Genomic DNA, 24445 nt, shown 5'->3' with positions numbered 1-24445 from the left:
TTGCAGATGCATATTTGTGTTGTAATATTTGAATCATGAGGGTGGTCCTTCTGGTTCCTCTCATTTGCCTAGCGTTGAAGCGTCAGTTCCAGACCACAGACCCACTGATGCACACGTTTCTTCTTGTTCCTGACAGCAGGGAGACTCAGACATACTTGTGGAGATAATTTTCTTTTGCATGTCATCATGCGTTGCTTGTTGGCTGGATACTGTGGGCTCGCTTTGATTCACATGTCAGGTAAAAGTAAACATTTTAATGATTCACTAAAAAATCGATGTCAATAAAACAGTTTTAGCATTGATGCCATAATGTAAAAGAACCCAAATGCTGAAGGTGTATAGTAAATTATATAATCAGTTCATAATGCTTCATAATGTTCTATAACTGTATTCTTTATACATTTTCTAACACAGCTACACAACAAACAGGTGTTTTTTCATGCTATTTTCGACCCCAGGGTGCCCTTATTTCCTGCCCATCTGGGAGGAAAGAGGAAGTTTGTCTGCTGAGACAAACACTGAAGTTGTCTTGTTTATTTTAATATACTATCTAAGCTATATATAGACAACATTAATCCTGTTTTTGAAGTTATTATGGGGTTCAGCTTCAGTTATTTCTTCTTGGAGAAATTTCATGGAGAAAAAGAGAACCTATTAGTGTGGCTGCTCATTCCCAGTTTGTTATACACTTCATGAGAAGTTTGCATTGACTTTGATGCATAACACGTTACAGACTTATGTTACATTAACCCTAAAAACTCCTTCTGTCTGCTCAGTGGCCATAAATAACCAGCTGCGCATCAGCCAGAAGCCCCGCTTCTACGGCGCGATAACCAGACGCTCCGTGCACTTCTACTGCCTGTCCTCCAAGCATCACCTGGCAGCCAGAGCTCGCTGGTTTAAGGTCAATAAATACTACGAAGAACCAGAAAGAGGACAGGAGATGAAGGCAAGAGGAAGGATCAGCATCCGTCCCACGGGCCAAACCAAAGACGGCTGTCTTTATATCAAGGATGTGCACATTGAGGACAGAGGAGTCTATTTCTGCAGGATCAACGACACCTGGGGGCCTGGATCCGAGCTCCAAGTCGCCAGTAAGAGGCTGGGATAACTTAAAATTTTTACTTGAATGGAATTTTATTTATTTATTCACTTATTATTATTTTTTTCAGTGGTCATTTGCTTCCGTCTCACCACCATGCCATTCCATTTACAGGACCGATCAGCCACGTCCACGCCCAGCACAGGTCCAAGATGAAGGATGGTCTCATCATCCTCCAAGGTCTAATGTTGGCTGTGTGCATCGCTGCTCTACTGCTGCGAAAACGCCAACTGGTGAGGAAAAGGATGGGAAAAAAAAACAATACATTAAAAAGAACAAAAACAATCTTATTAAATGTCAAAATAGAAGAAAAATAAAAGAAAGTGGCAAATTTGCCAACATAGCATGTGTGAAGTTTACAGCGTAAAGATTCTTCTAAATATTCATTTTTCATCCAGTTTGAGCCATAACAACTAACTTCAAACCTGTTTCCTTTTTCATCTACATTATAAAACCAGTTGGAAAAGGAGGACATTGATTACGAGGAGCCTGAAATCAGTCACATCTATGAGGTTTGTCAGCTTTTCTCCACTTTACAGTCACATCCATCAAAGGAGGAGGTTCCTGCACAGATGATCTTTCGCTGGTCACACAAGACAAGAGACAGCTGTGTGTTTTACCAACTATAAAAGATAAAAAACAACAACATGTGAGCAAGACACTGCAGGGCACGCGCCACCGGTCTCTGAACCACAACAGTATCTGATTTTGTCAGTTCATTACAAATATTATATTTATGATTCTAGCCTCTAATTTTCTTTATAATACATAACAAGTAGCATTTTTAAAAATAGTTTTTGTAGCATGATTTGGTTTTCGATGCTTTGCTCTAACACATAGGGCAAGGTTTCCAGAAGAAAAACATAATACAAGTTAATGTAATGTCAAATTAAAGGATTCTCAATGAAATACATAAGAACTCGATGTATCTTAATACACAAGAAGACATATTGGGTGGGCTTCTGTTTTAGCTGTATCTTAAATATTGTGGGTATTCATGTTTCTGAAATCTTATCCAGATTTCAGAAACATGACTATATTGCATGTTTTGTCATGCAGACACCATAAACGTTTCTTAGGGAATGAGAAAATGGGCAGGTGAACAGAAAAATAGAATGCAGAACATTTAGAACTGTGATGCTGCTACAGATTTTAGGGCTGAGGAAGCCTTTCTTTAACGGATAACAGAGTACTGCACAACTATTGCTGACTTAGACACTCCCCTTTGGTGAGCATGGGATGAAAACAGAGAAAAATGAACTTCCCAGTCTCATTATATGACATTTAATGAGACTGGGAAGAGACAAAAAAAAGAAACAAAAAGAAGAAGCCTCTGGTTTACTGGACGTTGTTCAACTCCAATGTGTATTATCTCATCAAGAGCTGTAGAGATCGTAAAGCAGATAGCACACATGATATTTATAGCAGGACTTCTCCGTTGTGACATTTAGCAGCTGTATGTGAGTGGTGTCTTCAGATGGATAGATTTATCATCGATGATGCATATTAAAACTACACCGACGTGTCCAGACTGAGTCACAATCTGTGTTTGAGATCTCCTACAAGCTACAGAACTGACTGAAGCTGACTTCTGTCTGTTTGTCAGGGTTTGGTGATCGAAACATGTGGAGGAGGACTGTATGAGGAACTCTCCATGTACACCCAGCCAGAGGCCCCTTGGGAGTGAAACATTTTATCACAGTTTACAGGTTTTTGATTTGGTTTCAAAACCCGTCAGTGGATCCAATCATATACGTGTCATTATGTCTTTATAAAGCAGCATAAGTTTATAAATGTGCAACAAGATACCAATATTAAACTGCTTATGTCTGTTGATAATTATGTTATGCTTTACCCATCAGATGGGATCCGATGTCATCAGAAGTGACCTTTAAGGTGTTTTTAAAAAAAAAAATGTTTGTTTGATGTCAATATGATGACAATAATTATTTTAAATCATTGTGCATCTATAGACTATATTGATAGTCTGAGCGAGGCCTTGCACTGTTGATGTGTGTACAAGATTCATCTGTCAATCCTGATCATAAAATGAATGCGCGGCGGATCCGGTTAGAAGAAATCTGCTTCATTATACAGTACATATATAAGTATAAATGACTTGTGATTGAGAAATAAAATGGTAAAAACTGCTGAGAAAGGAAAATATTTATTGTTTTTCACATAGTTATATAATGACAAAAGCACATGAACTATACTGATATGAAAAATGCTTGAACAAATAAAACATGAACAAATAGATTTCTCTTTATAAAATTTTCTTAAACGAACAGAGAACAGGTCTCAGTTGGTGGCGAGTAGAGATGAAACCAGCAGATCCGCTCTCATCAGATGGGTTTTGATTTCCTTCCTGATCAGCTCCCAGGCTTCAGCGCTGTAGCCCTACACAAAAAAGAAGATGATATTAAAACATGATATTAACCATACAGAACAGTCCAGAGAATAATGGACACACGTACCATTTTCTTCAGGATGTGGCTCGACAGTCTCTTGAAATACATGTTCAGTTTCTTGTTGTTCTTATGGCCATGGCTCCCAAACTAAAGGAATATGAAAAGAAAATGACTAAAGAAGCTCTACGTTCTTTCAGACAAATCAACCGTGGACTTAACTTGTCAACAGGAATTATTTATCAATCCCTCCAGTCACTGAGATCGATTCAACACATCAGAAATCATTCAAAATGCAAAGTGAGGTTATGATGATCCATGCAGACTTACACAGGCACGAAGGCCGTCGGCCTGACGCGTTAGAATGTTAATGAGGTTCTCTGCTGTGTTCTCCTTCCATGATGCAGTGCTTTGATCCTCCTCAAAAAGGGCTGACGTCTGGTTGAGCATCTGCACCAGGAAATTGATTTTATCCTCAGCCTGAAAGAAGAAGATGCACTTACTCCACTGTTTGACAGAAATTTGGTAACAATAAAATCTAAACAACAATCATTCAGTAAAATACGATTAATGAAATGAATCCTAGTTGATCATGACTCACTGACGCGTTGGAGGCCTGGTGGTACAGGTTGTTGGGGAAGGCCACAGTGTCCTCTGCTGCAGCATCCTCAGTGGGGTTGGTGCTGTTTCTGGCCTGAATCACACCAAGACGTACAAGTTGGAGTACAAGTACACAAATTCAAGATCATTTAAGGACTTCATCAGAGAAATCTACTTACCATCGAGTCTAGTAGAGCCAAAGACTTTTCACTGCACTGTTTGAATCTGTTATCGATCCACCTGCAGCTCTGGAAGGCGCCTTCGCAGTACAGACTGAGAGACAAGCAAATGAAGAAAACCCTGTTGAGCATTTTTCAAACGGTGATCTTTGTGTGGCGCAAACTTGAATGCGTGTCGTTGATGGGTTGACACATATCTGCAGCGCCTTATTTATGCCGCAGCAGCCAGGTTTCATTTTCCTCTGGCCTGCGGCAAGCACAACGTAAATTGTGGCGATCGTAAAAAAAATTCCCATACAATGCTTCCGTTTCGGATTTTGATTCCTGTGTTCTTTTGCGGATACAGCGCAAACAACAAGAACGTGTACAGGAGTGCCAAACATTAAAAAGGCCATCAACTAGAAGTCAATACGGATTAGAGGTTAATATTTAGATATATTTAGAGTTTGATATGGGTTTTATTTATGTGTCTAATATACAAATATCCCTTCATATTTCATATGTAATAACATCCCTAGGATTTATCGTTTGTATGCTTGTTTTTTCCTGTTGTCCCTTTATTTTTTAATTGTTAGAATTGATTCATGTAAACCATGAATGAAAACAACTTCAGGACTCTTTATTGCGCAGTAGACACCGGAAGGAGGAAGTTCCCACGAAAGATAAAAAATGAAAGCGCGGCGCGACCTTTGTCGTTACGCGCGTAAAGGCTCCGGGATGTCCCGGTGATTCGGATGTTTTACGTTGTTTTCCTTAGAACAAAAGTAGCCTCATGGAAAGATAAGAGAGATTGAGGTATAAGGAAAGAAAGTAGGAAAGTGTAGATAAATAAAAACGAAAACAAAAATCGACAATTTGACATTTAAAACGCAAAAATATAGCCTGCAATTTAAAATATATTTGGAATTCATATAAATGATGAGCATCAATACTCCCATATGTCTTTTATTTATTATTTCTGACATTTTATTCTGTTATAATGTTATCTTATCATTTTTACATCTTATTTTATTTTAAATATCCACCAAGTTGTAGATTAATATTATGTAAATATCTAAATTAAGAAAGGTTAAAAATGAGCAATTATAGTCACGGAAATTTTTGAACAAGGTAACTTTTTTTACGTTATCTTTTTTTTTTTTAACATAAACATAGGACATCAAATATGTCAGATTTATCATTTCAATTGAATTCTGCACTGTGATTTTTATGTCATTCTGTAATCGTCATTGTGACGTAACGCAGGCCGCAGGCGCTTGATCTTTCGGTTTCTCGCGGAAAAGTTTTGGTCTTTTGACGCGCTTGTCGGAGGACAGAGCACGGACAGCAACGATGAATGTAGTTAGTAGAATATGTGTCATTAAAAACACACGATAATAATCCCTACAAATCATCCAGTCTTCGTTTTGAACATATTTATGTCAGTATTGAAAACTTCAATTTAATAGCCTATTATTATGTAATCCCCCAAAATCTATGTTTCTCGCATCAAACTCCCAAAATGTACTTATTGACCGTATTTGTGACAAAGGTGAAATTTGTTTAATTATTTGACTTAGCGATCCCTTAAATTAAAATAACAAAACGCATTATTCCTCTATTTTGTCATAATTTTTTTTAATCACAAAATTATTTTCTTTTGCCTGAGGCTGACTGCGCTGAGTTTAATCCGAAACACGTGACCTTTAATGGTCCGGTCGAGGTTATATCGATTCATGATTTGCTTGAACCATTAAAATAGTGAAACAATTTCGAAATTTAAGAGTGAAACGGCAAAACAAACAATCAAACAAACACAAACAAACAAACAAAAAATACCACCAACAACATTGACATCACTTCTGTCGGTCTTGTTGTTTACAAGAACAATCTGAAATCTGAAACACAAAAAGTTTTTTACGATCGATTCAATTCACACTGTGAGTCATTATCGATTTATTTATTATTTATGATTAGATAGATTTTACTGTTAATTCATGCCAGCCAGCACCCCGTGACGCGCAACGCCTAAAGAAGTGGGCGTTTGATTAATGAATGAATGAATGAATGAAAGTACAGATGCTCAACCTGTTTGAGGAGAATCAAAGCTCTGCGTCATGGAGGGAGAACACAGCAGAACCTCATTAACATTCTAAGGCATAAGGCGTGCTGCCTGCTGTTAATCACTCCTGATCACTTTGATCAATTTAAAAGGTGTTGTGCTAATCGTTTCAATATGTATGACTGAAAGGATTAAAGAAGAAAAGATTAACTCTGATTCCTACACAATGACTAATAAAGAATACAGAGCTCTTTTAGCACTGTGATATAAAAGCCATTTAAAGAATGAAGATGAATTATAATGCAATTATCATTAGTCGTTTTAATTATCTATATTCCTTTAGATTGGGTGCACGGCCACAAGAAGAATAAGCTTAATATGTATTTCAAAATACTGTCCTTCAGAAACTTGTACATGTCCATTATACTTTGGATTGTTCTGTAGTTTCTATCATGTTTTATTAACGTCTTCTGCTTTGTGTATAGGGCTACAGCGTTGAAGCTGACCATAACACATCCAAACCCATCTGATGAGAGCAGATCTGATGGTTTCATCTCTACTCGCCACCAACTGAGACCTGCTTTCTGTAAAATTAAGAATATATAGCACAGATTATTTATCTAATTCAAATATTTATTTTTCTTATTCATGAGATGTTTGGGTTAGATGAACATGTCTATTTTGGAGAGTAGAATTCAAGAAGATTAAATGTTTTCAAAAATATTTTTATACAGCCAATAAAATTGTTCAGGGAAAATATGTTTGTTTGATTTACTACTGTTACATGAACACAATTGTCATCCAAAAACATCCAGGAACATGTCAGGTTTTTACAATCAATCAATCAATCAATCAATCAATCAATCAATCAATCAATCAATCAATCAATCAATCAGTCAGTCAGTCTTGACAGACAAATAAAACTTGTTTTTAAAAACCTTGTTTTTAAGATAAAGAATTCTATATTCATCCCCAGGATTGTCTTGATTATTATGATCCTGAAAGAATTCTTGGAATGTAAAAATTCTGCAAGTTATTGCTTCTTTCCTGATTTTAAAACAGCATATCTCTTCTTGTATCAATTCAGTGTTGTGTTCTTCCATGTTCTCACTATATGGTGTTATTATGGAACAACGTTTTTAAGAAAATCTGTGGAAAATAAATGATTTTATGAGGAATAGGTAGGCAAGTAGGTAGGTAGGTAGAAAAGTACCTTATTTGTCCATCCCTAAGAAAAAATTCTGCAGGGAAGAACTTTAATTGTAAATTGATAATCATTTCTGATGAATGTGGACATTTTAAGCTTAGGTTAAAACTGTTTATACATATGCCTTCATATAATGGTGACGTAGGCCAGTTTAACATTGTGAATTTCATTTCAGTAAAGCATTCACAGAGCTTCCGCTTCTTGCATGAAAATGCTTAACAAGACAATAAATTAAGCAATCGATCGCTGATCTTCTGATTTTCATTTAATTCATTTAATCGGTAATTATGGAGAGAGTGGCTGACAGCTGAGAAGGTTGTCTTTGTCAGTGTCCTGGAACTGTTCAGGATAAGGAACACGAAGTTCTGGCATGTCAAGGAACACAGTAAAAACATTACCACGCCATAACCCCTGTGCTGCCTTTTAGTGTTACTCGTCAATTACACAACAACATGACGATCAACGTTAATATAAAGTTAACACTTATTTTAGGCGATGCCATTTTACATTATGACGACAACATTTCTGATTAAATCAGCGACTATACTTATAATAAAATCAGCTTTCCCGCTTATTCATGTAGTTTAATTAATAAACACGCAATAACAATTGTGCTTTCACGTCATATTTTCAATTCATTATTCGCATCGTGAAAATTTTGAATAAACTATTTTTTTATTACTCAACGTAATTACGTCATAAAATTGATTTATGTACATTGTATAATAATTGATTAAAGTCAGTAAAATGTCGTTTTTACATATTGTACTAAACATTACGAAGTTTTCTCAGAGAACCTGAAGGCAGCGCTCATTTATTTCCCATGATGCATCTCTTTTCGCTACAGACAGGAGAGCGTCCGACCCCCGACAGCACACACATACAGTATATATAGCTGCGTTTTGTACGCCTCAAGGCATCGTAGCAGGAGCGATAGAGAGCGGCTGAGTAGATTGACTTAGCTTTAACATAAATTTAGGAGGTTTACATTAATTTTCAGAGCACCGGCGGTTGCCCTTGGATTTTAAAGTCAAGCTCTTCGGTAAGCAGTCTTAGCTACTTTTCAGTGGTTGCTAAAGCAAGTCTGCTAATGTTGCTGTCATGCTAACTCTTAAGTTACGTTTGGTGTTACTGCACCAACCCGCTGACCGAATCATGGGTTTGTTTTTAATTCTATGAAGAACTTTGGAGCTTCAAATCCAACTGAAATGTGATTTTGGAGAAACTGCCAATTTTATGCTTGATTGCAGCTATTTTAAAGGGACTTTAGTCATTTTAAAATTGTTGTAATGGTGCTGTGATACTCCTGCTAATCACAGCAATTTCCGCTTGAGGTATTTTATCTGGTTGTCACTACTGAGAAAGACTTTTGGTTTCAGGAAGTTGGTTTGAATTATTGTTGTCCGCGCCTCACATGACTCTGTTCAAAACTGGTTAATCAGGGAATTGTAGATGTCACAGATCACAGTCTTGTGATGTTTAATATATATATTAGATCAGTGGAAAACATCGTGTTTGGTGATCAGGACTTGATCATACTAATCGATGAAGCAGGGGTCATTTTAGATATCGGGGACATTCAAGTGTTGGAAATAATCAAATGAAACGTTTTTTGTTTTTCCATTCTAGGTTGTCATGCTGATATAATCCTTTACCATGCTAGCCACACAGATGCCAGATGTGCCACTCGAAGCCAAAGATGTCAAACAGGTAACACTTAAGATTTTCCTAATCAGAAAACTTTTCCTAATGGTTAAATATTTTTTTTATAACCTTATTGGTGTTTGTTTTATTCGCTTTTGTGACATAGGAGGATATGTTGTCATTTGATTGTTGCAACTGCTTCCACAAATGATCAAAATTACACCACTTTCAGAATTGAACTTTATCACCATTTGACTGCCTGCTACTGTTTGCAGTGGGTGTGACAGCAAATCAAATACTTCCAAGCAGACATGATCAAAAGACAGAATGAATGTTAGAACAATAGGAAGTCATGTTATCTATGCAAAGCTTTGTATGATGAAAACCAATCCTGATAATGTGATTAGTTGTTAGGGGAAGATGCTTGAGGAATGACAAACAAGCTTTGCCAACAAAATAAAATGTGACATTGACGTTCTGATTTAATTAATTTCAATATCATATGTTAAAATATTTTACTATTGTAAAGCTAGGAATGTAGGCAAAATATGTGGTGTCTTAATTCTTTTAAACTGTAGCTCAAGTCCTCCTTAATCAACCACAAGAAATGAAGTGTACTTCAGCATTGAGGGCACATTCAACATGTCTTTGTTAGTTTTTGGCATTGCTGAAGAAACCTATTTTCTGCAACCTATTCCACAATTTTGTCTTTCTTGTCATATGTGTATGCTCTTGGCTTATTCTTATCTGCTGACAGTAGGTATCATGTGACAAGTAATCTATCGCTGCTGTGTTTCAGCCTGAACATGCTGGTTGTATTCTATATACCAGACAAAAATCAGTTTATTGTGTTATGTGTTATTTTTGAGTAAAGAAATAGTTTTAGCCTCTGATAAAAGCAGACCTTGTTTTACCAGTATCCAAACAGAAACAAGGAAGCTGATATTTCCTTCTTCTGTGCTTTTGTAGATTAAAGATAAGCTGGCACAGTCTCTCAAAGCCCTGCAGAAGCGATACGTGACATCAGACACGGTGGTCACCAGTGAAGATGGCGACGCGAACCTCCTCTGCTGTGCCCTGGAGGCCATCTTCATCCACGGCATCAAGACCAAATACATCCGATCCGAGGCTGGGAGCCGGAGAAGGAAGGGAAACCGAGGGCATTTTCCTCAGCCTTTCTTCTGGAGCCTTCTAAAGACTGTTACACACAGGTACAGGCCCATTTGTGTTAACTTGTTGCCTGCCATTGACTTTTACAGATGTCAATTATGGACCCCAGGGAGTTGCCACAGAGCTCACTAGATAAGTTATAGCTGTGACAGCAAAAAAAAAAGTTTTTGTCAAATGTAGACGTAGAACATAGTTATATTTGAAAATAAATTATTTTACTATCATCGTAGAAGGAAAGAGCACGTCTCAAGAACATTGCTGCTTGACACAGCTGGTCACAAACTGGTGCCAGGCATTGTCTTATGTGTTTGTAGACTAAACACCTTTATGTCCGAGATAACAAAACATCTTTGGACATTATTAAATGATTTTGTGCCTTTAATTTTTCAGAGATGTGGTCACTGAGCTGGAAAAGATTTCCTTCCTGACCACGGATGTAGGTCGCTGTCGAGCCTGGCTGCGGCTGGCCCTGAACCACGGCCTGCTGGAATGTTACCTCGCCTCGCTGTTCCGGGAAGACTCCAAGCTGCGGGCCTACTACCAGCCCACCGCCTTGCTGCTGAACACTGAGGAGCGGGAAGTTCTGTTCAGCTACCTGCAGGGCCTGGCATCGCTTACATTCAACCTGTCCTACAAGTCAGCTGTACTGAATGAATGGACCACCACACCGCTGGCTCTCGCTGGACTTTGTCCCGCTGTCCAGGGAGACACACTGAAGTGTGGAGACTTTACCACCCCCAAGCCCACATGCAAAGAACTGTGGGATACAACGTCCCAGTCTTCAGGATCGTCAGATGTACAGGAAGCGCCAAGAGTTTGCCCAGTGTTGACGGGGAGTGCGTCTGCTGGGTTGCAGGGGGGAGAGACTGCACTCACCTCCTCAAATTTAAGCCTGGATACCGCAGGTTCCTCTCAGTTCTCCTCCAGCTTGAGCTCCGACAGCCTCCTGCAGGGACAGGACCCCCCCGGCCTGACAGGAGAACAGTGGTCGTCAAGTGACCTGGACACACCTGTTAGCACGAGCAGCAAGAAGCAGCAGAAGTGAGTGGCTTTGTTTTTGGATATTTTGTTAGCAGTAAAAAGTAAAAAAAGAAGAAGACAAAACAGCAACAAGTCATCTTAATGCTCGTGTTTTCTTATGTAGCAAAAATCTGACTTTTATGAACCCAACAGCTAAATTTTCTAAACGGTTTTTAAAACATGTCATCAGCTGTATCCTTTAGAATCAGACGGAAATCTATCTTTCTACAGTTTATTACATCGTCTGCTTGCATTTGTTTATCCTGACCTCCCCTCCTTTTCCCAGTTCTCTGGCTGACTTTCGAGAAAGCGGCCACTGCAGTCAGGACTCAATGCGGGACGACTACTTAATTTCCAGCTCGGGTCCAGATCAGGACTCTGAGAAGGTTGTTTTCAGCGGGTCTGACAGCGAAGCCCAGGGTCCTGCTACACCATCCGAAGATAAAACCTGTGCCTCAGAGCTGCAGCCCACCCCTCCAGAACAGACACTGAACCATGTGACGTGCTCTTCCTCTGAAGCGTGCATCAGTGCCTCAGCTGAATTGGAATCAGATAAGTTCTCTTTCGACATTAAGGCTGTTGAATCTATAGAGGAAGAATGTAAGGCTGTTGAACCTGTAGAGGAAAAGTATAAGGCTGGGGCTCTGGAGAGTCAGGAACCTTTCCGGAAGGAGAACGAGTCAGAGATCTTGGAACAGAACAACTCGCTTCTGTCATCACAAGAAGGTCCACATTGCTCGGCCAGCGTCCTGAGTGGAAAGCTTTCCTCAGATTCTGTTCAAGTAAGTTTATTATTTCTTAACTAAAAGCTAAGACACGCGAGGCCACAGGCATTGTTAGGCTGATGACATCCCATCATGTGATGGGATTAAACACATCTCTCACAATATCTTGTCTGTTGTAAAAAATCTGTTTTTTGATTGGGCTAAAGAAAGAAATCCCAAAGTGGAATGAGATGAAATATGGAAATATTATTTTTCTCTTGACAGCTTTTTTGGCTCTTCTCATTGAGGAAATGACAAATTGAACAGCTGACTCTTCATAGTGGAAGTCAGGGTGGAAAATTATCACATTTTTCCAGTACTTGATAATTCCTGGAAAAAAATTGTGGTCTCTAATTTGTTTTTATCTGCTCTGGGAGGGATCATGACTTGTCATGTTATTTCCTGTTTGTTAGAAAAAAAATCCTCTGTTCTGCAATAATGGAGACTGATCCTGTGTACAAATATAGTATATATCAGCATGTTTACTACACCCGTGACAGCCAGCTCCAGGATATGTCACAATATTTCCCTTTGCTTTAAGCTGGCCAATTTAATGACATAATGGTGAATGAAGACCAAATCAAAATATAAAAGTTTATCTTTTTTTAAAATGTTTTTATTTTTTATCTTTGTAGTATCCCCGTTCCTGGATATCTGAGGATGACTTTTACAAGCCCCACCTGGAGAACCTGTCAGACGACGCCGAGGTGTCTCCTTCTGCTCCCATAGCTGAGGTCAAGGTCCCTCAGTTGCCTCCCAGCGTCGTCCACAGACGACAAATAGGTGCGGTGTTCTGTTGACTTTTAGTAATTCAAAAAAAGACATGTTCTGTTGATCTTTAACTAATTTTTTTTGTAATATTGTGTGATAGACTGATGGAATTACAAGTTCCTCCCTTCACCATCAATGTCTCCAAGCTTGATTTAAGTTCTCGAATTTCACAGAATTCTTACCGTTTCATTGCTGTTTTATTTAATGTTTTATTTGTTTATCACGTTTTTATAACCAAACACCACTTTCTAAAATCCATGTCCATCCACATGTCCTTCAGGACTGTCCAACCCATTCCGTGGATTGCTGAAACTCGGTCATCTGGAGCGGCGAGGCGCCATGGGCCTGTGGAGGGACTACTACTGCGAGTTGTCGCCCTTTGAGTTCGTCCTGTATCTTAACGCCGACGAGCGGACGTCCTGCGACAGCTACTCCCTGCTGCGCTGTGAGGACATTCGCATCACCACGCTCGACGGACGCTTTGATTTGACTTTCCCCGGGAAGAGACTGCACCTCCGAGCGGCCAATCACGACGAAGCCCAGGACTGGACGGACCGAATAGTGGAGGCTGTCAATAAATACCGCCCGGCACCTCAAGCTGATGATCACTGGGAGGTGCTGGAACCCTTCAGTGTGAATGGTGTGGATGCGTTGTCTCCACCTTCCGCTCCGTCCAGCCCTAACCGTGGAGTATCCCCTGGCTCGAGGACACGTGGAGGGCAGGAGCAATCTCCCCCACAGGAATTTGACTGGACTCAGACGACTGATCTGGAAACGGATGCCATCAAAGAAGAAGTGTTATATTTTTCCGCAGATCCCGAGGCTCGGACTTGGGTACCCCTGGTCTTCTCCCTTTCCTTAGAAGTTCTGAAAAGCTTTGAGGTCAAAGATGGAAGGAAGTTGCTGAGGCAAACCTACCACATTCAGGAAATCCGAGATGTAGTACCTGACGTCTCTGTGGGAGGACCAGCCTTTTTTAAACTCCTTACTGTCAAGGAGACACTCAGACTCAGGGCAGAGAATGCAAATGAGGCTCGCTCTTGGAGGGATTCGATCCGTGAAGCTCTGGACTCCTACTTGGAGAGCGGGGAGGATGGGGGCACTGAAGGGCATGTGGGTGTGACTGGAAACCTCTACAGACTGGTGAAGCATAGACTTAAAGACAACGGGGCACTTCTAGCTCATTTGTACACTGTGCCCTCAGAGAAGGGGCTGGACACACAGAACTTTATATGTGCAGGTAATTCATTTAAAAATGAGTGAAAATGCAGTGAGCAAAACTTGTGTGGAAGAAAAGTGCAATAATTGTCTGATCAATCTTCTGATCATTCACAGGGTGTCCTAAACAGATCGGCCCATCCCTTGGTAGAGCCAGGCTGTGTCACTTCTCAGGCCAGTACTACTGTTCTTCCTGTCACCATGGCGACACTACCATCATCCCATCTCGCATGGTGCACAACTGGGACATCGTGCCGCGAGAGGTGGGTGCAGCGGTGCAGATCACACCGATGACAATGCTGTTTGAAGGAAAAAAAAAAAAAGGCTGGTCAAAATTAGCGATAGCATACATTAAACACACACCTGAGCCACTGATGGACGCAACCTATTTATTTTTATTCCCACAAGCTCTCTTCTGACTTTTAACAAACGAGTCACAAGCTGTGACACGTTTAATTATTTTCCCAGCGTCGCTCATCGTCAGCAATATCTTCCAGCCTGAACATGTGACCCCCCCCCCTCCCCTCTCTGATCGTAACCTTTGTCTGTGCAGGTGTCTCAGAAAGCTCTGCATCTGCTGGCTCAGGTGGAACAGGAGCCTCTGCTGGACCTGGAGCAGCTGAACCCTGAGCTGGTGACGCATGCGGAGCCCATGGCTCAGGCCCACAGGCAGCGGCAGAGGCTTCGCCTCCTCGGAGACTACCTGCTTACCTGCCGCAGCGGAGCCTGCAAGAAACTCCAAGCTAGGTGTGTGTTTGTGAATGTGTGTGTGAGTGTGTGTTGCACATTTTACCGCATTTTATACCAGCAATTTGTCTCACGTGTTTTTCCTTTTTTATCGTTTGCCAGAATGGAGCAGCGAACGTACCTGTTAGAGTCAAGCCACCTGTACAGTGTGTTGGACCTACGACAGGTAGCCTTCTGACGAACCCTTCTGTTATTTCATCAAGTTAATTGACGCCTTAAATCATTTTATTATGGGTGTGTTTGCTTGATTTAGGTAGCAGAGGGCCAATACGTCACCTACCTGATGAAACTGTCCCAGTACGCCGCCAAACATGTTTTCCACTGCGACCTATGCACTCAGCGTGGATTCTTTTGTCAGATATGTCACGATGATGACATCATCTTCCCTTTCCAGTTTGATAGCACCACTAGGTATGTTATCCTGGGGTCTACCTCCCCCCATTTCCTCACCACGAGGTGTATCATTCTGTTGTATAAAACATCCTGCTGAAGGAGAAGGTCAATGGAGGAACATGAGCTTTGTTTTCTTTCTTAAACTTCTTTCTATCAGTTTTAAAAACCTGTTTTTCTCTCTGACCAAGGTGCAAAGTTTGCAAGACTGTGTTTCACCTGACGTGCAAGGCTCCCGAAGACGCGTGTCCTCGCTGTGAGCGAATGAGGAAATACCTGGAAAGGGATCTAGTGGACTGATGCAGCCTCTGGAAAAGATCATCTTTTTCCAGGAAGCTAAAGACTGCTGATGGGGAGCTTTGACATGAAGGAACCTCAAGTGCAATTATTGTTTTGTTGTTGTTGTTGTTGTTTCTGGTCTAAAGGACCTTTAAAACTGAAGGAGGCGTGACAGCCACGGTGCTGCAATAGCTTCACTCTCATGCATTAATTTATGAACTTATTGTTGTTAAACAGTGACTGTGATACCTCGCTCAAACCTGATTCAGCCACGGTCTAAAACTAAAGACTGGAAAGTATCAAAGGCTGAAGCCAAGACTTTTCTTCCTTGGCAGTTTTTATATTTATCACATTGTGCTGAGTAGAAATGCTCTGGATTCCATTCTGCAAATGTCTCTGCTGCACATTTTCTATTTAAATATAATTCAGAAGTGATTTACTGTACAGGAAAAATATCAAATGACTTCAGATATTCCAATTAACACATTTTGATTGTGCCTTCTTTTGCTTTACATTATATTCCTCTTGGTGAATCTTCAGATCCCTTTTTTTTTTTTCTTCAATTTTTTATTTCCATGAAATTATGTGAATACATTAGATGATTTAGGTAAAAGGTAAAAACTAGTAACCAAGAAGGCTTTGTGGAATGTTTCTCTAATGTGCATTAACACAAGTTTAAATCGTAAATCATGATTTATTGTAGCTGCTATCGCTGCGATACAAAACTTTGGATGACATTTGGTTTACATTTTTTAATGCTGCTCATGTTGTGGTCATCCACATGTTTGCTAAAGTATGAATGCATATCTTTGAGGAAAAACAACTGCATTTTTGCAGCGGTCAAGAAGTCAAAGCTTATTTTGCATTTATGTATTTGCACCTAGCCATGACTGTTAAATTCACATGACAATTCAGTTGCAATACTTCCCATTAAACAAATGGACATTGCTGGTATTAATGTGTCAGTTTTTTTTTTCAAATATTAAGTTTCACGGTTATGTTTCAGATGTAGCATACACTTATTTCAGCAGAGTCTACAAAAACATTTTCACATAATTTCAGGAAATTCTGACAAGATGCGAGTGCAGAACTGTTAAAACCAACCAAATCAAATGTGTTATTTATTACTGAACTCTGGTTCAGTGTGAGGGGTCAGCAGCCATACCCCTGTCCTTCAGATTAAAGCCATCAAAGCCTCCTGTGATGTTTAGTGGATTAGAGGACAGACACAAGTCAGTTATTACAAACCTTTACGCTACAAACCACGTTACAGTCTGTTGCTCAGGTAAGACTCATCATACTGTACATCCGTGAGTCAAGAACCGACCCAGAACATTTTGCCTCCACATCAGAAATGTAGTCTGCAGCATCACACATGATCTGTCAGATGTTAGTGTATCCATGATGCACTCATAAACATGTTGAAACAGTAGTCAGTCTACATCACATGTGTGAAACTCAAGGCCCCGGGGGCCAAATGTGGCCCGCGAGAGCATACAAAATCAGTGTATAAAAATAAATAGGTCAAAAGTGTGCTTTGACCAAAAACTACATTTCCCACAATGCAGTATTTAAACCAATTTTTAACTCTTGACAAAAACATTTTGAAAAAAGTTAATATCCTAACTTGTGTTTGATGTTATCTTTCTTTATTAACTTGGATAGTTTGATCCTTGATTGATGGAGTTCTGTGGGTTTAATGATCTGACAAATTAAAAGGATTTATAACAGAGTAACAAGCAAATTTGTTTTTTCTGTTCAACTGTAATGTCTGTAATTTGAATCAGTAATAAATTTAGAGTCATTTAACATTAAGGAGTTGTTACATTTTTTAACGTTACTTTTTAGTTACATTTTAGTTACATTTTTAAAAATTATATTCTCGCGAGGTCTACCGTCCTCAAAATTCCTATTTCCAAAGCCAAGATTAAAAAAAATTATTAATTAATAAAATAAAAAAAATTCACGTGCAACCAATCAAGTATTGATTATCCCCAAAGGCCCGCGGATAGTTCTACAATAATCACTTCCACCTGCGTTTGTCAGCGCGTTCCGATCGCTGGACGGTTTCTTTTTAACGCAAACCAGAAAGACGATGCGTAAACTTGACTTCTCCTAATGACTCACCGCGGGCGTGACGCGCCCGAAATGCGCAGCACGCGGTCGTCCAGGTGAGGAAGGTGCGCGCACCTCCCCTCCCCCCCCTACCCGGAGGTGAACAGCTGATGGGAGGAGTGAGTAATGACAACGATCCTGTTAAACACGTTCCGCAAACTCTCCGATCCAGTCGGATTGTCTGTGCGCAACCGGGGCAGCGGCGGACGCAGCAGCTCCTTCTATTCCCCCCGCATGGAACTCGCGTCCTCATTTGTCCTCCAGCTCCTCCTCCTCCTCCTCTTTTTTTCCCCCTCCTTCTCCTCCGGGAACCATTTAAGTTGTTTTTATTCCTTTCGCTGATCAACAGGTGGATATTCCACAGAGTTCGGGATGTATGCTGCTCGGAGAAGGGCCCTGGAGAGGAGCAGCCACACGGCGTTCATAGACGACAACAACACGCTGTATGTGTGGGGAGGTTACCAGGTGAGTGGGTCGAGCCTGGGCGCGCTTACCTGCGCAGGTACATGATAAAACAACATCGTCTCCATCGTCTTCCTCCACTGGAGGCTTCGTGTGATTCTCGTTTAGTATGAGTTCAGTATTCTTTTACTGTACAATTTATCTGAGATGAATACAAATGCATTTATTTTTTAATTATTGTGGGAAATGTATTTTGTGTTTTGACACACACACACACACACACCTTATTGCACAACTATAACTAATGCAGTCACAGACTGCAATATCCTGCGACACCCCTGAATTCAAAATTGTACCAAGTTTCATAGATCAAAACAGTAGCTTTTATCTCTGAAAGTCAATCAAAGCTACAAATTTTAGCTTTTGTACAATTTGACCTTAACCTAGTTTTCTCAAGGTCAAGATCATCATCTCATTTTCATCCCCTTTGCTGCCCGAGGTAATGCGCTTTTTGTTTCATGTTTCTATCTGCAACTGTAGCAAAGATATTTGATGGACGAACATATGAACACTGACGATTACAATACGTAACCGCTTTGAAGCGGGATGTAATAACAGCCTTCCAAATTTCTGTTTGATCAACTCCTTTCTCATTCATAAACCGGGAAAGGTTGCAGAGCAACTTGAACTTTTATTAGCATGACCTAATAACCTGTACATGGAAAAGAATGTGAACCTGGCCCATAGCGTTGAAATGCTTTGGAGCTTGCTACACAGCTTGAGGAATCTTTTCTGACTTTCTCCCCCTGCGTGAACGTGTTTCAACAAGACTGCATTTCTATAGCCGTATCTTGTTGCATCTCAGGTGTTGATATAAGTTGAACTTGAGCTTGATCCAAAAAAAATAAATAAATCAAACCCATCTTGGATCTTTATGGTGATGCTCTGAGGTTGATGGTCACCACAGCAGCTGTTTTTAACCTGTGTTCTCTGCATCTGACAGATGTCTTTTATTTTCCGCCCAGCAGATAAGGCTTCAAGTTCACTGGTGTCAAACATGAGTTTTATCTCCTTTGTTTGCAGGCGGTTGCCGGAGAGGACGTCATGTTGCCCAGCGATGAGATATGGCTCTGCGACTTAGACAGTGGGACCTGGTGAGATAGAAAGAAGATCAGATAGATGGCGTGTCGTTCTGACATTTGTGACTATCATTTAGGACATGTTTGATTGATAAACCAGGCTTGTAAAAATGTAATCATGACGCTACGGCTGAAGGGGTTTTGTGTGTTTGTGACAGGGAACAAAAGGAGATCATCGGAGAGACCCCCCCAGACTTAACGGGCTTCTGCGCCTCTCTCGTCAACGACACGCTCTACATCTTTGGTGGATGTGACACCTTGGGATACACAGACCAGGTGAGTCGCTGTGGGCTGATGTGGATCGGATCCTCTGGATGGAGGAAGCGGAGTTTTTTCCCCCCGTCGTGTAGGATCAACAGAAACCAATGGAAGAAGCATGGACCTCACTGCAGATGTAAAGGAATACCATACAGTATGCACAAACCGGAATATCCATTGTCCTCCTTGTTCCTTAAATTTTGCCAACAAACTTCTGTCTTGTATTTCGAGCCGTTGCCGTGTGTTTTGCATGCCCTCAGGTGATTTTGTACTTTCGGGCCAGTGAAATTAGATACTTGTAAATATCCTGATACCTGACACTGCATGATTGTCGAAACCGGAGTCCGACCCCAGGTCAGACTGTCTTAAATTTGGTTTATTGTTATAATAGTTTACTTTTGGTCTATTGAGATCATTTGTTGTGTGCAGCTCGATGAAGATTTTCCAGGAGAGACCATCTGTGTGCTTGTAGGCTAACATTTAAAGTACTGGTGCATTTGGACTGAAGTAAAGTGCTTCTTCAAGTTTCTGAAGGAGAATAGGAGAATTGTTTCGACTAAAAATTGTCGTCTGGGTGGTTTTATTTGCTTGGCGTCGTCGTATGAGTTGAAACCAGACCGAGACAACCAGTTTTTGATCAGCGTGTCAGATGTTTATCTAAAGACGTAGATAAGACCGACTTTAAAGATCATCTCATTCGTGACGGCGCCTTGAGCGACCTGACGCGCTCCTCTCTCCTGTTGATTAGATGTTCAGCGTCGACCTCACGAAGCAGCCGTACGCGTGGATGAAAGTGACCGACACCAAAGGGACAACGCCGTCCCCACGAAGCAAACACTCCTGTTGGGTGCACAGAGACAGGTCGGTCTCATGAGCGCCCAGGTTCCTCCAAGTGAGCCCAATCCAGAATCCATCGTGTGATTTTCCTTCTTCACAGGATAATCTACTTCGGAGGATACGGGTGTAAAACCATGGGGGAGGTACAAAACTCATCATCAACGAATTTCATCCTGGAAGAGATGTCCTGGGTAATGAATTGTTTGCAGCTCTATTCATTCCGTTTAATGTGTTTTTGCACTTGTGCATGTACAGGAAGTATCTTCTCTATGATCATCAGTTTGTAATTTGAATAATCATTACAGCATAAACATTTTTACGAGTTTCCTGCTTGGTGCACCTCATCATTTTCATATCTTTTAGGCTATGATCGGAAATGCGTTATTCAGGTGCTGGGGCTGGAATAACGAGGTCAACATCTTTGACACGCATACGGCTACATGGACGGTGCCAGAGACTCGGGTGAGATCAACAATCAAAAGTCAAATTCTAGTGTGTTACTAAAAGCAGTGGGTGAATCGGAGTTCCAAACCAAGACTCTTTCTGTTTCGTCCAGGGTCCAGCTCCCACCCCCAGAGGCTGCCACGCCAGTGCCATTCTGGGGAACAAAGGTTATATAGCTGGTGGCGTGGTGAGTTGATTTTGGGTGTTTTTAAGCAATTCACAAACATGTGACAAAAAAAAACACCAGCAACCAGACCAGGTCAGACCCCAAAATTTTTGCTAACACTCATGGGACTCAATGGGAGACCATCCCTCCGGACAGACTACCAGAGATTGAAACTAGCAAACTGGAGACCTTTTAAAGCTGCAGATTAAAGATTGTTAGCACTTATGTTTGAGTGAAACGTTCAGATGTCTGCAATTTTGTTTGTATATTGTCACCAAAAATAGAGGACAAAGAAAATTCCACTTATGTGTGCTTCTGGATCATAATTTGCATATTGAAGATGGATGTAAATACGAGCTGGATGACTGGTTTTTCTGATTTCTTGCATCTGTAAAAGGGGAGTTTTATCAAGGTGAATAAAATGGATCCATATTTATCATGATGGAAAAATCTTAATTTGGTGTGAGCCAGATTTGAGTAACTCAACGACATCATGGCGACATCGCCAGAGACTAAATAGAATGCTCATACCCCTCTCATGCACACGCCCGTATCATTTTTCAGAGGCCTGGCAGAAAAAAACAGTTCTCATTGTTCCTGTGTTTTATGATGGTGGTGTGACTGCCTTCTAGTCATGACGAGTTTCTCCCCTGTTTCAATTAAATGCATTTGTTGGCAGGAAACTGCCTTCTTGGACATGTTCTGCCTGGACCTGGAAACCTGGACCTGGACTCAAATGTAAATAATATTCTCTCTTTCGCATGACCAGTACTTTTATTTATGTTTTTTCTAATTCTGATGATCTACTCTGGTTATTGCTCGTCACTAGGGACATCTCCCAGTTTAGTGCACCTCTTGGCCGCTCCATGTTCACCATGACGCCTATAACAGATCACACACTCTTCATATTTGGCGGTCTTGGCGTGGATGGAAACACTCTCAGTAAGTCTTGACTATGATAGGGGTCAATCTTTAACTCATCTGCAGGAAAATCTGAGTCTTTACGACTTCAGCTTTGAGTCGGACCCATGGACGGATTGTGGTTCAGCAACCTGGACCCACTTTGTGCTGATAAAAACAACCACGAGGAGTTTTAAGAGCGATGTCAGTGCTTCGCTTTGTCTCTTTGCATACGTTTTATGTCACTTGACATCATTAAATTTGTCTCTCATGGCTTTATTTGTGGAGTTATTTTGCATCTTTCTATATTGCTATAAATATTACTTCAAAGAGTCCGTCCTTGGGGCGGCGTCTGCTCAGAACGACCAATGCTCTTCCTCAACGTTCTGTCGGAATATAAACCACAGGTTTATCTTCATTATCTCTCTGCTAGATGATGCCTGGCAATTTAACACTCTAGAAAGGAAGTGGACTAGGGTGAAACACCCACACAAGGACAAACCCAGGTAAAAAATGTGACAATACTCGTATCGATCTTTTTTCAAAGAATGAATGAACTCTGACAATGATTCCCAAATTCCTCTTTGATTACAAATGATTAATTTGTACCTAAGGTTTTCCCGGAGGAATTGCGTGAATAAATGCATCTCACACACAGTTTCGGCTGTAGCAGTATGTTAATATAAGAAAAAGCTGCTCAAGAGTAGAATTACTGTCTAAAGACTTAATCCATAGTGTTTGTCTTCCTCAGGGTTTGTCACACAGCCTGCTTGGGAAATGACAGTGACGTTGTCGTATTCGGAGGAAGCAGCAACATGGACATCCTCCTGGACTCGGTACGGAAGAGTGGAATTAATTTTTTTTTTTAACTCCACAGGGAGGTATAGGGGAAAGTATTTAAACTTCACACAGCATAATCTTTTCCCACACACAGCGCTGACTTCAGCAAAACTGCAGCATTATGCCTTTAAACCTTCATCCCTCCTGTAATGTTTTAGCTTGTGCAAGCTGTTGAGTCAACCATTTATAGATCACCATACCAGGGTGTGTGTACTTACGAGCTAAAAAGACATGTGGTCAAATGAAATAGTGTTTGGACTTGAACTTGAACTGAATGGGACTGGATTACTGAAAACTGTTCAGTCTGATGGGGCTTGCATTATTTTACTTTTTAAAAAAAAATTTATTGTTTGAATCCATAACAGGATTTTTTTATTTTTCAAATTGGTGGTGATGTCGATGTGACCATCTAATCTAATCTTTTCTCAGGTGGCGATCCTGAGGGCTCCATCGCAGCATCACTGCAGCAACGTGTTCACGTTTCAGACCCAGCCTTACTCCCTCCTAAGGTAGAATCGATCATCCATGTTTATTGCTGCGTGGAACATTGTTTTGACTGTACTAAGCTCTGCTAACGCTGCACATTGATTGGATGTTAGCACATGCCTGTATGTTGTTTGTCCAGGCACGCTTAAGCGATTTTAACAATGTCCACAGAGCTCCTTTTTAAACCCTTGGAGATATTTGCTTTAACACACCTGTATGCAGGTTCAAATGGAACAAAATACTACTTGTTAGATAACTTGGCTTTATTTTCTGCCATATGTTTAGCTGGAGCGGGTTAAAGTTATTCACTTGAGGTTTATTTGACCTTTTAGTAATATTTGGTGATATGGAGCCGTGTTTTCCTCTCCAGATTATGTGAGGACTTTGTAGGAAGAAACTCCAAGATGTTTGGGAAGCAGCTGTACTGTCTACCATCAAAGATGTGCAGAAAAATCAGCAAACGAGTGGCGTTGTTCCTACAGCCTGAAGAGGATGAATTTTAGCAACTGTAAAAAAATTATTGTCTATGTACTGTCTCTATTGTGTTAATGATTTAACTGAATACAATGATAATCATTGTTTTAACTGGTATATTTTGTAAATAAAGCTTATTCCTTATTTTATTCTCCCAGCATGGATAAAAATTTTACTCCATATTGTAATTTGATGTGCAATCTGTTTTTGAATAAAAATCTTGATTTTGTATGTTATGGTGTGAATCATTTCCTGAATGTACAATGTAGAAATAATTTAAGTCACACCAAATAAGCATTTGTACTTTTAGACTTATAAAAGTAAAACTTGTTTAAATCAGCGACGGGTTGTTTTTCTGCTGATATCAAACATGTATGAAATTGATTTTTTTTTAATCTAAGTTTTTTCAAATGAACATTTTGTGGATGTTCTCTTGACTATAGGAGACTCCTTAGTTCCATTCGCACATAGAATGGTCGTGCACATATGGTACATTTGACAAAAAAGTTGACTATGATGGAAACTTGTCCGGATACTTTTGGCCATGCAGTGTGTGTGTAGTACCCTTTTGTGCCATTAGGTGGCGCATTTGTTCCACTTTGTTGAACCTTTGAAAATTGATGAAGCGTTGGCGTAAAAAAACCATTAATATTCACGAACCTTTTAATATGAATCAAACACAATTCGAGCTTGTCGGGATGGGACAAGAAAAACTAGATGCTGAATAAAAATGAGAAGCCAGGCTAATGGCATGATTTGGGAAAAAGAGGAAACAGACTAAATAAGGGGAGGTAAAGAAGCAATGAGAGGATGGAGGTGTGTATCTGTGAACCAACACTCTTCT

The 24445-nt window shown here is 40.3% G+C and overlaps 4 protein-coding genes across 5 annotated transcripts; 3 read left to right on the top strand and 1 right to left on the bottom strand.

The window, feature by feature from the left end:
- Positions 1-28: 28 nt before the first annotated feature.
- cd79b (CD79b molecule, immunoglobulin-associated beta) lies at positions 29-3253 on the top strand. Of its 2 annotated transcripts, XM_068305451.1 has the most exons (5): positions 35-238; positions 777-1094; positions 1217-1335; positions 1561-1614; positions 2709-3253. In XM_068305451.1, the coding sequence occupies exons 1-5, from the start codon at positions 187-189 to the stop codon at positions 2787-2789; spliced, it is 624 nt and encodes a 207-aa protein (XP_068161552.1). In that variant the 5' UTR covers positions 35-186; the 3' UTR covers positions 2790-3253. The 2 variants fall into 2 exon arrangements, with proteins under 2 accessions (XP_068161551.1, XP_068161552.1); XM_068305450.1 differs by having other exon boundaries at positions 29-238; positions 1561-3253.
- A 150-nt stretch (positions 3254-3403) lies between these two features.
- On the bottom strand, positions 3404-4421 carry LOC137588393 (interferon a3-like). The gene is made up of 5 exons (XM_068305452.1): positions 4290-4421; positions 4112-4204; positions 3841-3990; positions 3580-3660; positions 3404-3502 (listed from the first exon to the last, which is right to left on the bottom strand). The coding sequence occupies exons 1-5, from the start codon at positions 4419-4421 to the stop codon at positions 3404-3406; spliced, it is 555 nt and encodes a 184-aa protein (XP_068161553.1).
- Positions 4422-8394: 3973 nt separating this feature from the next.
- plekhm1 (pleckstrin homology domain containing, family M (with RUN domain) member 1) lies at positions 8395-16494 on the top strand. The gene is made up of 12 exons (XM_068305372.1): positions 8395-8579; positions 9167-9247; positions 10151-10392; positions 10742-11392; positions 11658-12153; positions 12771-12918; positions 13187-14146; positions 14242-14387; positions 14678-14871; positions 14974-15037; positions 15125-15282; positions 15453-16494. Exons 2-12 carry the CDS (start codon positions 9194-9196, stop codon positions 15559-15561), a joined length of 3222 nt encoding a protein of 1073 aa, XP_068161473.1. The 5' UTR covers positions 8395-8579; positions 9167-9193; the 3' UTR covers positions 15562-16494.
- Positions 16495-17803: 1309 nt separating this feature from the next.
- Positions 17804-23794, top strand: LOC137588628 (kelch domain-containing protein 1-like). Its single transcript, XM_068305793.1, has 13 exons — positions 17804-18120; positions 19141-19211; positions 19355-19472; positions 20203-20315; positions 20392-20482; positions 20655-20753; positions 20848-20922; positions 21581-21639; positions 21731-21843; positions 22235-22307; positions 22553-22637; positions 23071-23150; positions 23498-23794. The coding sequence occupies exons 1-13, from the start codon at positions 18028-18030 to the stop codon at positions 23628-23630; spliced, it is 1203 nt and encodes a 400-aa protein (XP_068161894.1). The 5' UTR covers positions 17804-18027; the 3' UTR covers positions 23631-23794.
- Positions 23795-24445: the final 651 nt, after the last annotated feature.

This window comes from Antennarius striatus, chromosome 21 (genome assembly GCF_040054535.1).
Source record: "Antennarius striatus isolate MH-2024 chromosome 21, ASM4005453v1, whole genome shotgun sequence".
Classification (NCBI taxonomy): domain Eukaryota; kingdom Metazoa; phylum Chordata; class Actinopteri; order Lophiiformes; family Antennariidae; genus Antennarius; species Antennarius striatus.
This window is presented reverse-complemented; position numbering and strand designations above follow the sequence as displayed.

Bases quoted from the DNA above. Each gene is read 5' to 3' on its own strand.
- cd79b (XM_068305450.1), top strand. From the start codon at position 187: ATGCGTTGCTTGTTGGCTGGATACTGTGGGCTCGCTTTGATTCACATG. The intron at 239-776 runs GTAAAAGTAAAC...CTGTCTGCTCAG, and splicing joins CGCTTTGATTCACATGTCAG to TGGCCATAAATAACCAGCTG. The intron at 1,336-1,560 runs GTGAGGAAAAGG...TTATAAAACCAG, and splicing joins TGCTGCGAAAACGCCAACTG to TTGGAAAAGGAGGACATTGA.
- LOC137588393 (XM_068305452.1), bottom strand. From the start codon at position 4,421: ATGCTCAACAGGGTTTTCTTCATTTGCTTGTCTCTCAGTCTGTACTGC. The intron at 3,661-3,840 runs GTAAGTCTGCAT...ATATTCCTTTAG, and splicing joins CCGACGGCCTTCGTGCCTGT to TTTGGGAGCCATGGCCATAA. The intron at 3,503-3,579 runs GTACGTGTGTCC...TTTTTTGTGTAG, and splicing joins GCCACATCCTGAAGAAAATG to GGCTACAGCGCTGAAGCCTG.
- plekhm1 (XM_068305372.1), top strand. From the start codon at position 9,194: ATGCTAGCCACACAGATGCCAGATGTGCCACTCGAAGCCAAAGATGTC. The intron at 12,919-13,186 runs GTGCGGTGTTCT...CATGTCCTTCAG, and splicing joins CGTCCACAGACGACAAATAG to GACTGTCCAACCCATTCCGT. The intron at 14,147-14,241 runs GTAATTCATTTA...GATCATTCACAG, and splicing joins ACAGAACTTTATATGTGCAG to GGTGTCCTAAACAGATCGGC.
- LOC137588628 (XM_068305793.1), top strand. From the start codon at position 18,028: ATGTATGCTGCTCGGAGAAGGGCCCTGGAGAGGAGCAGCCACACGGCG. The intron at 19,473-20,202 runs GTGAGTCGCTGT...CCTGTTGATTAG, and splicing joins CCTTGGGATACACAGACCAG to ATGTTCAGCGTCGACCTCAC. The intron at 21,640-21,730 runs GTAAATAATATT...GCTCGTCACTAG, and splicing joins ACCTGGACCTGGACTCAAAT to GGACATCTCCCAGTTTAGTG.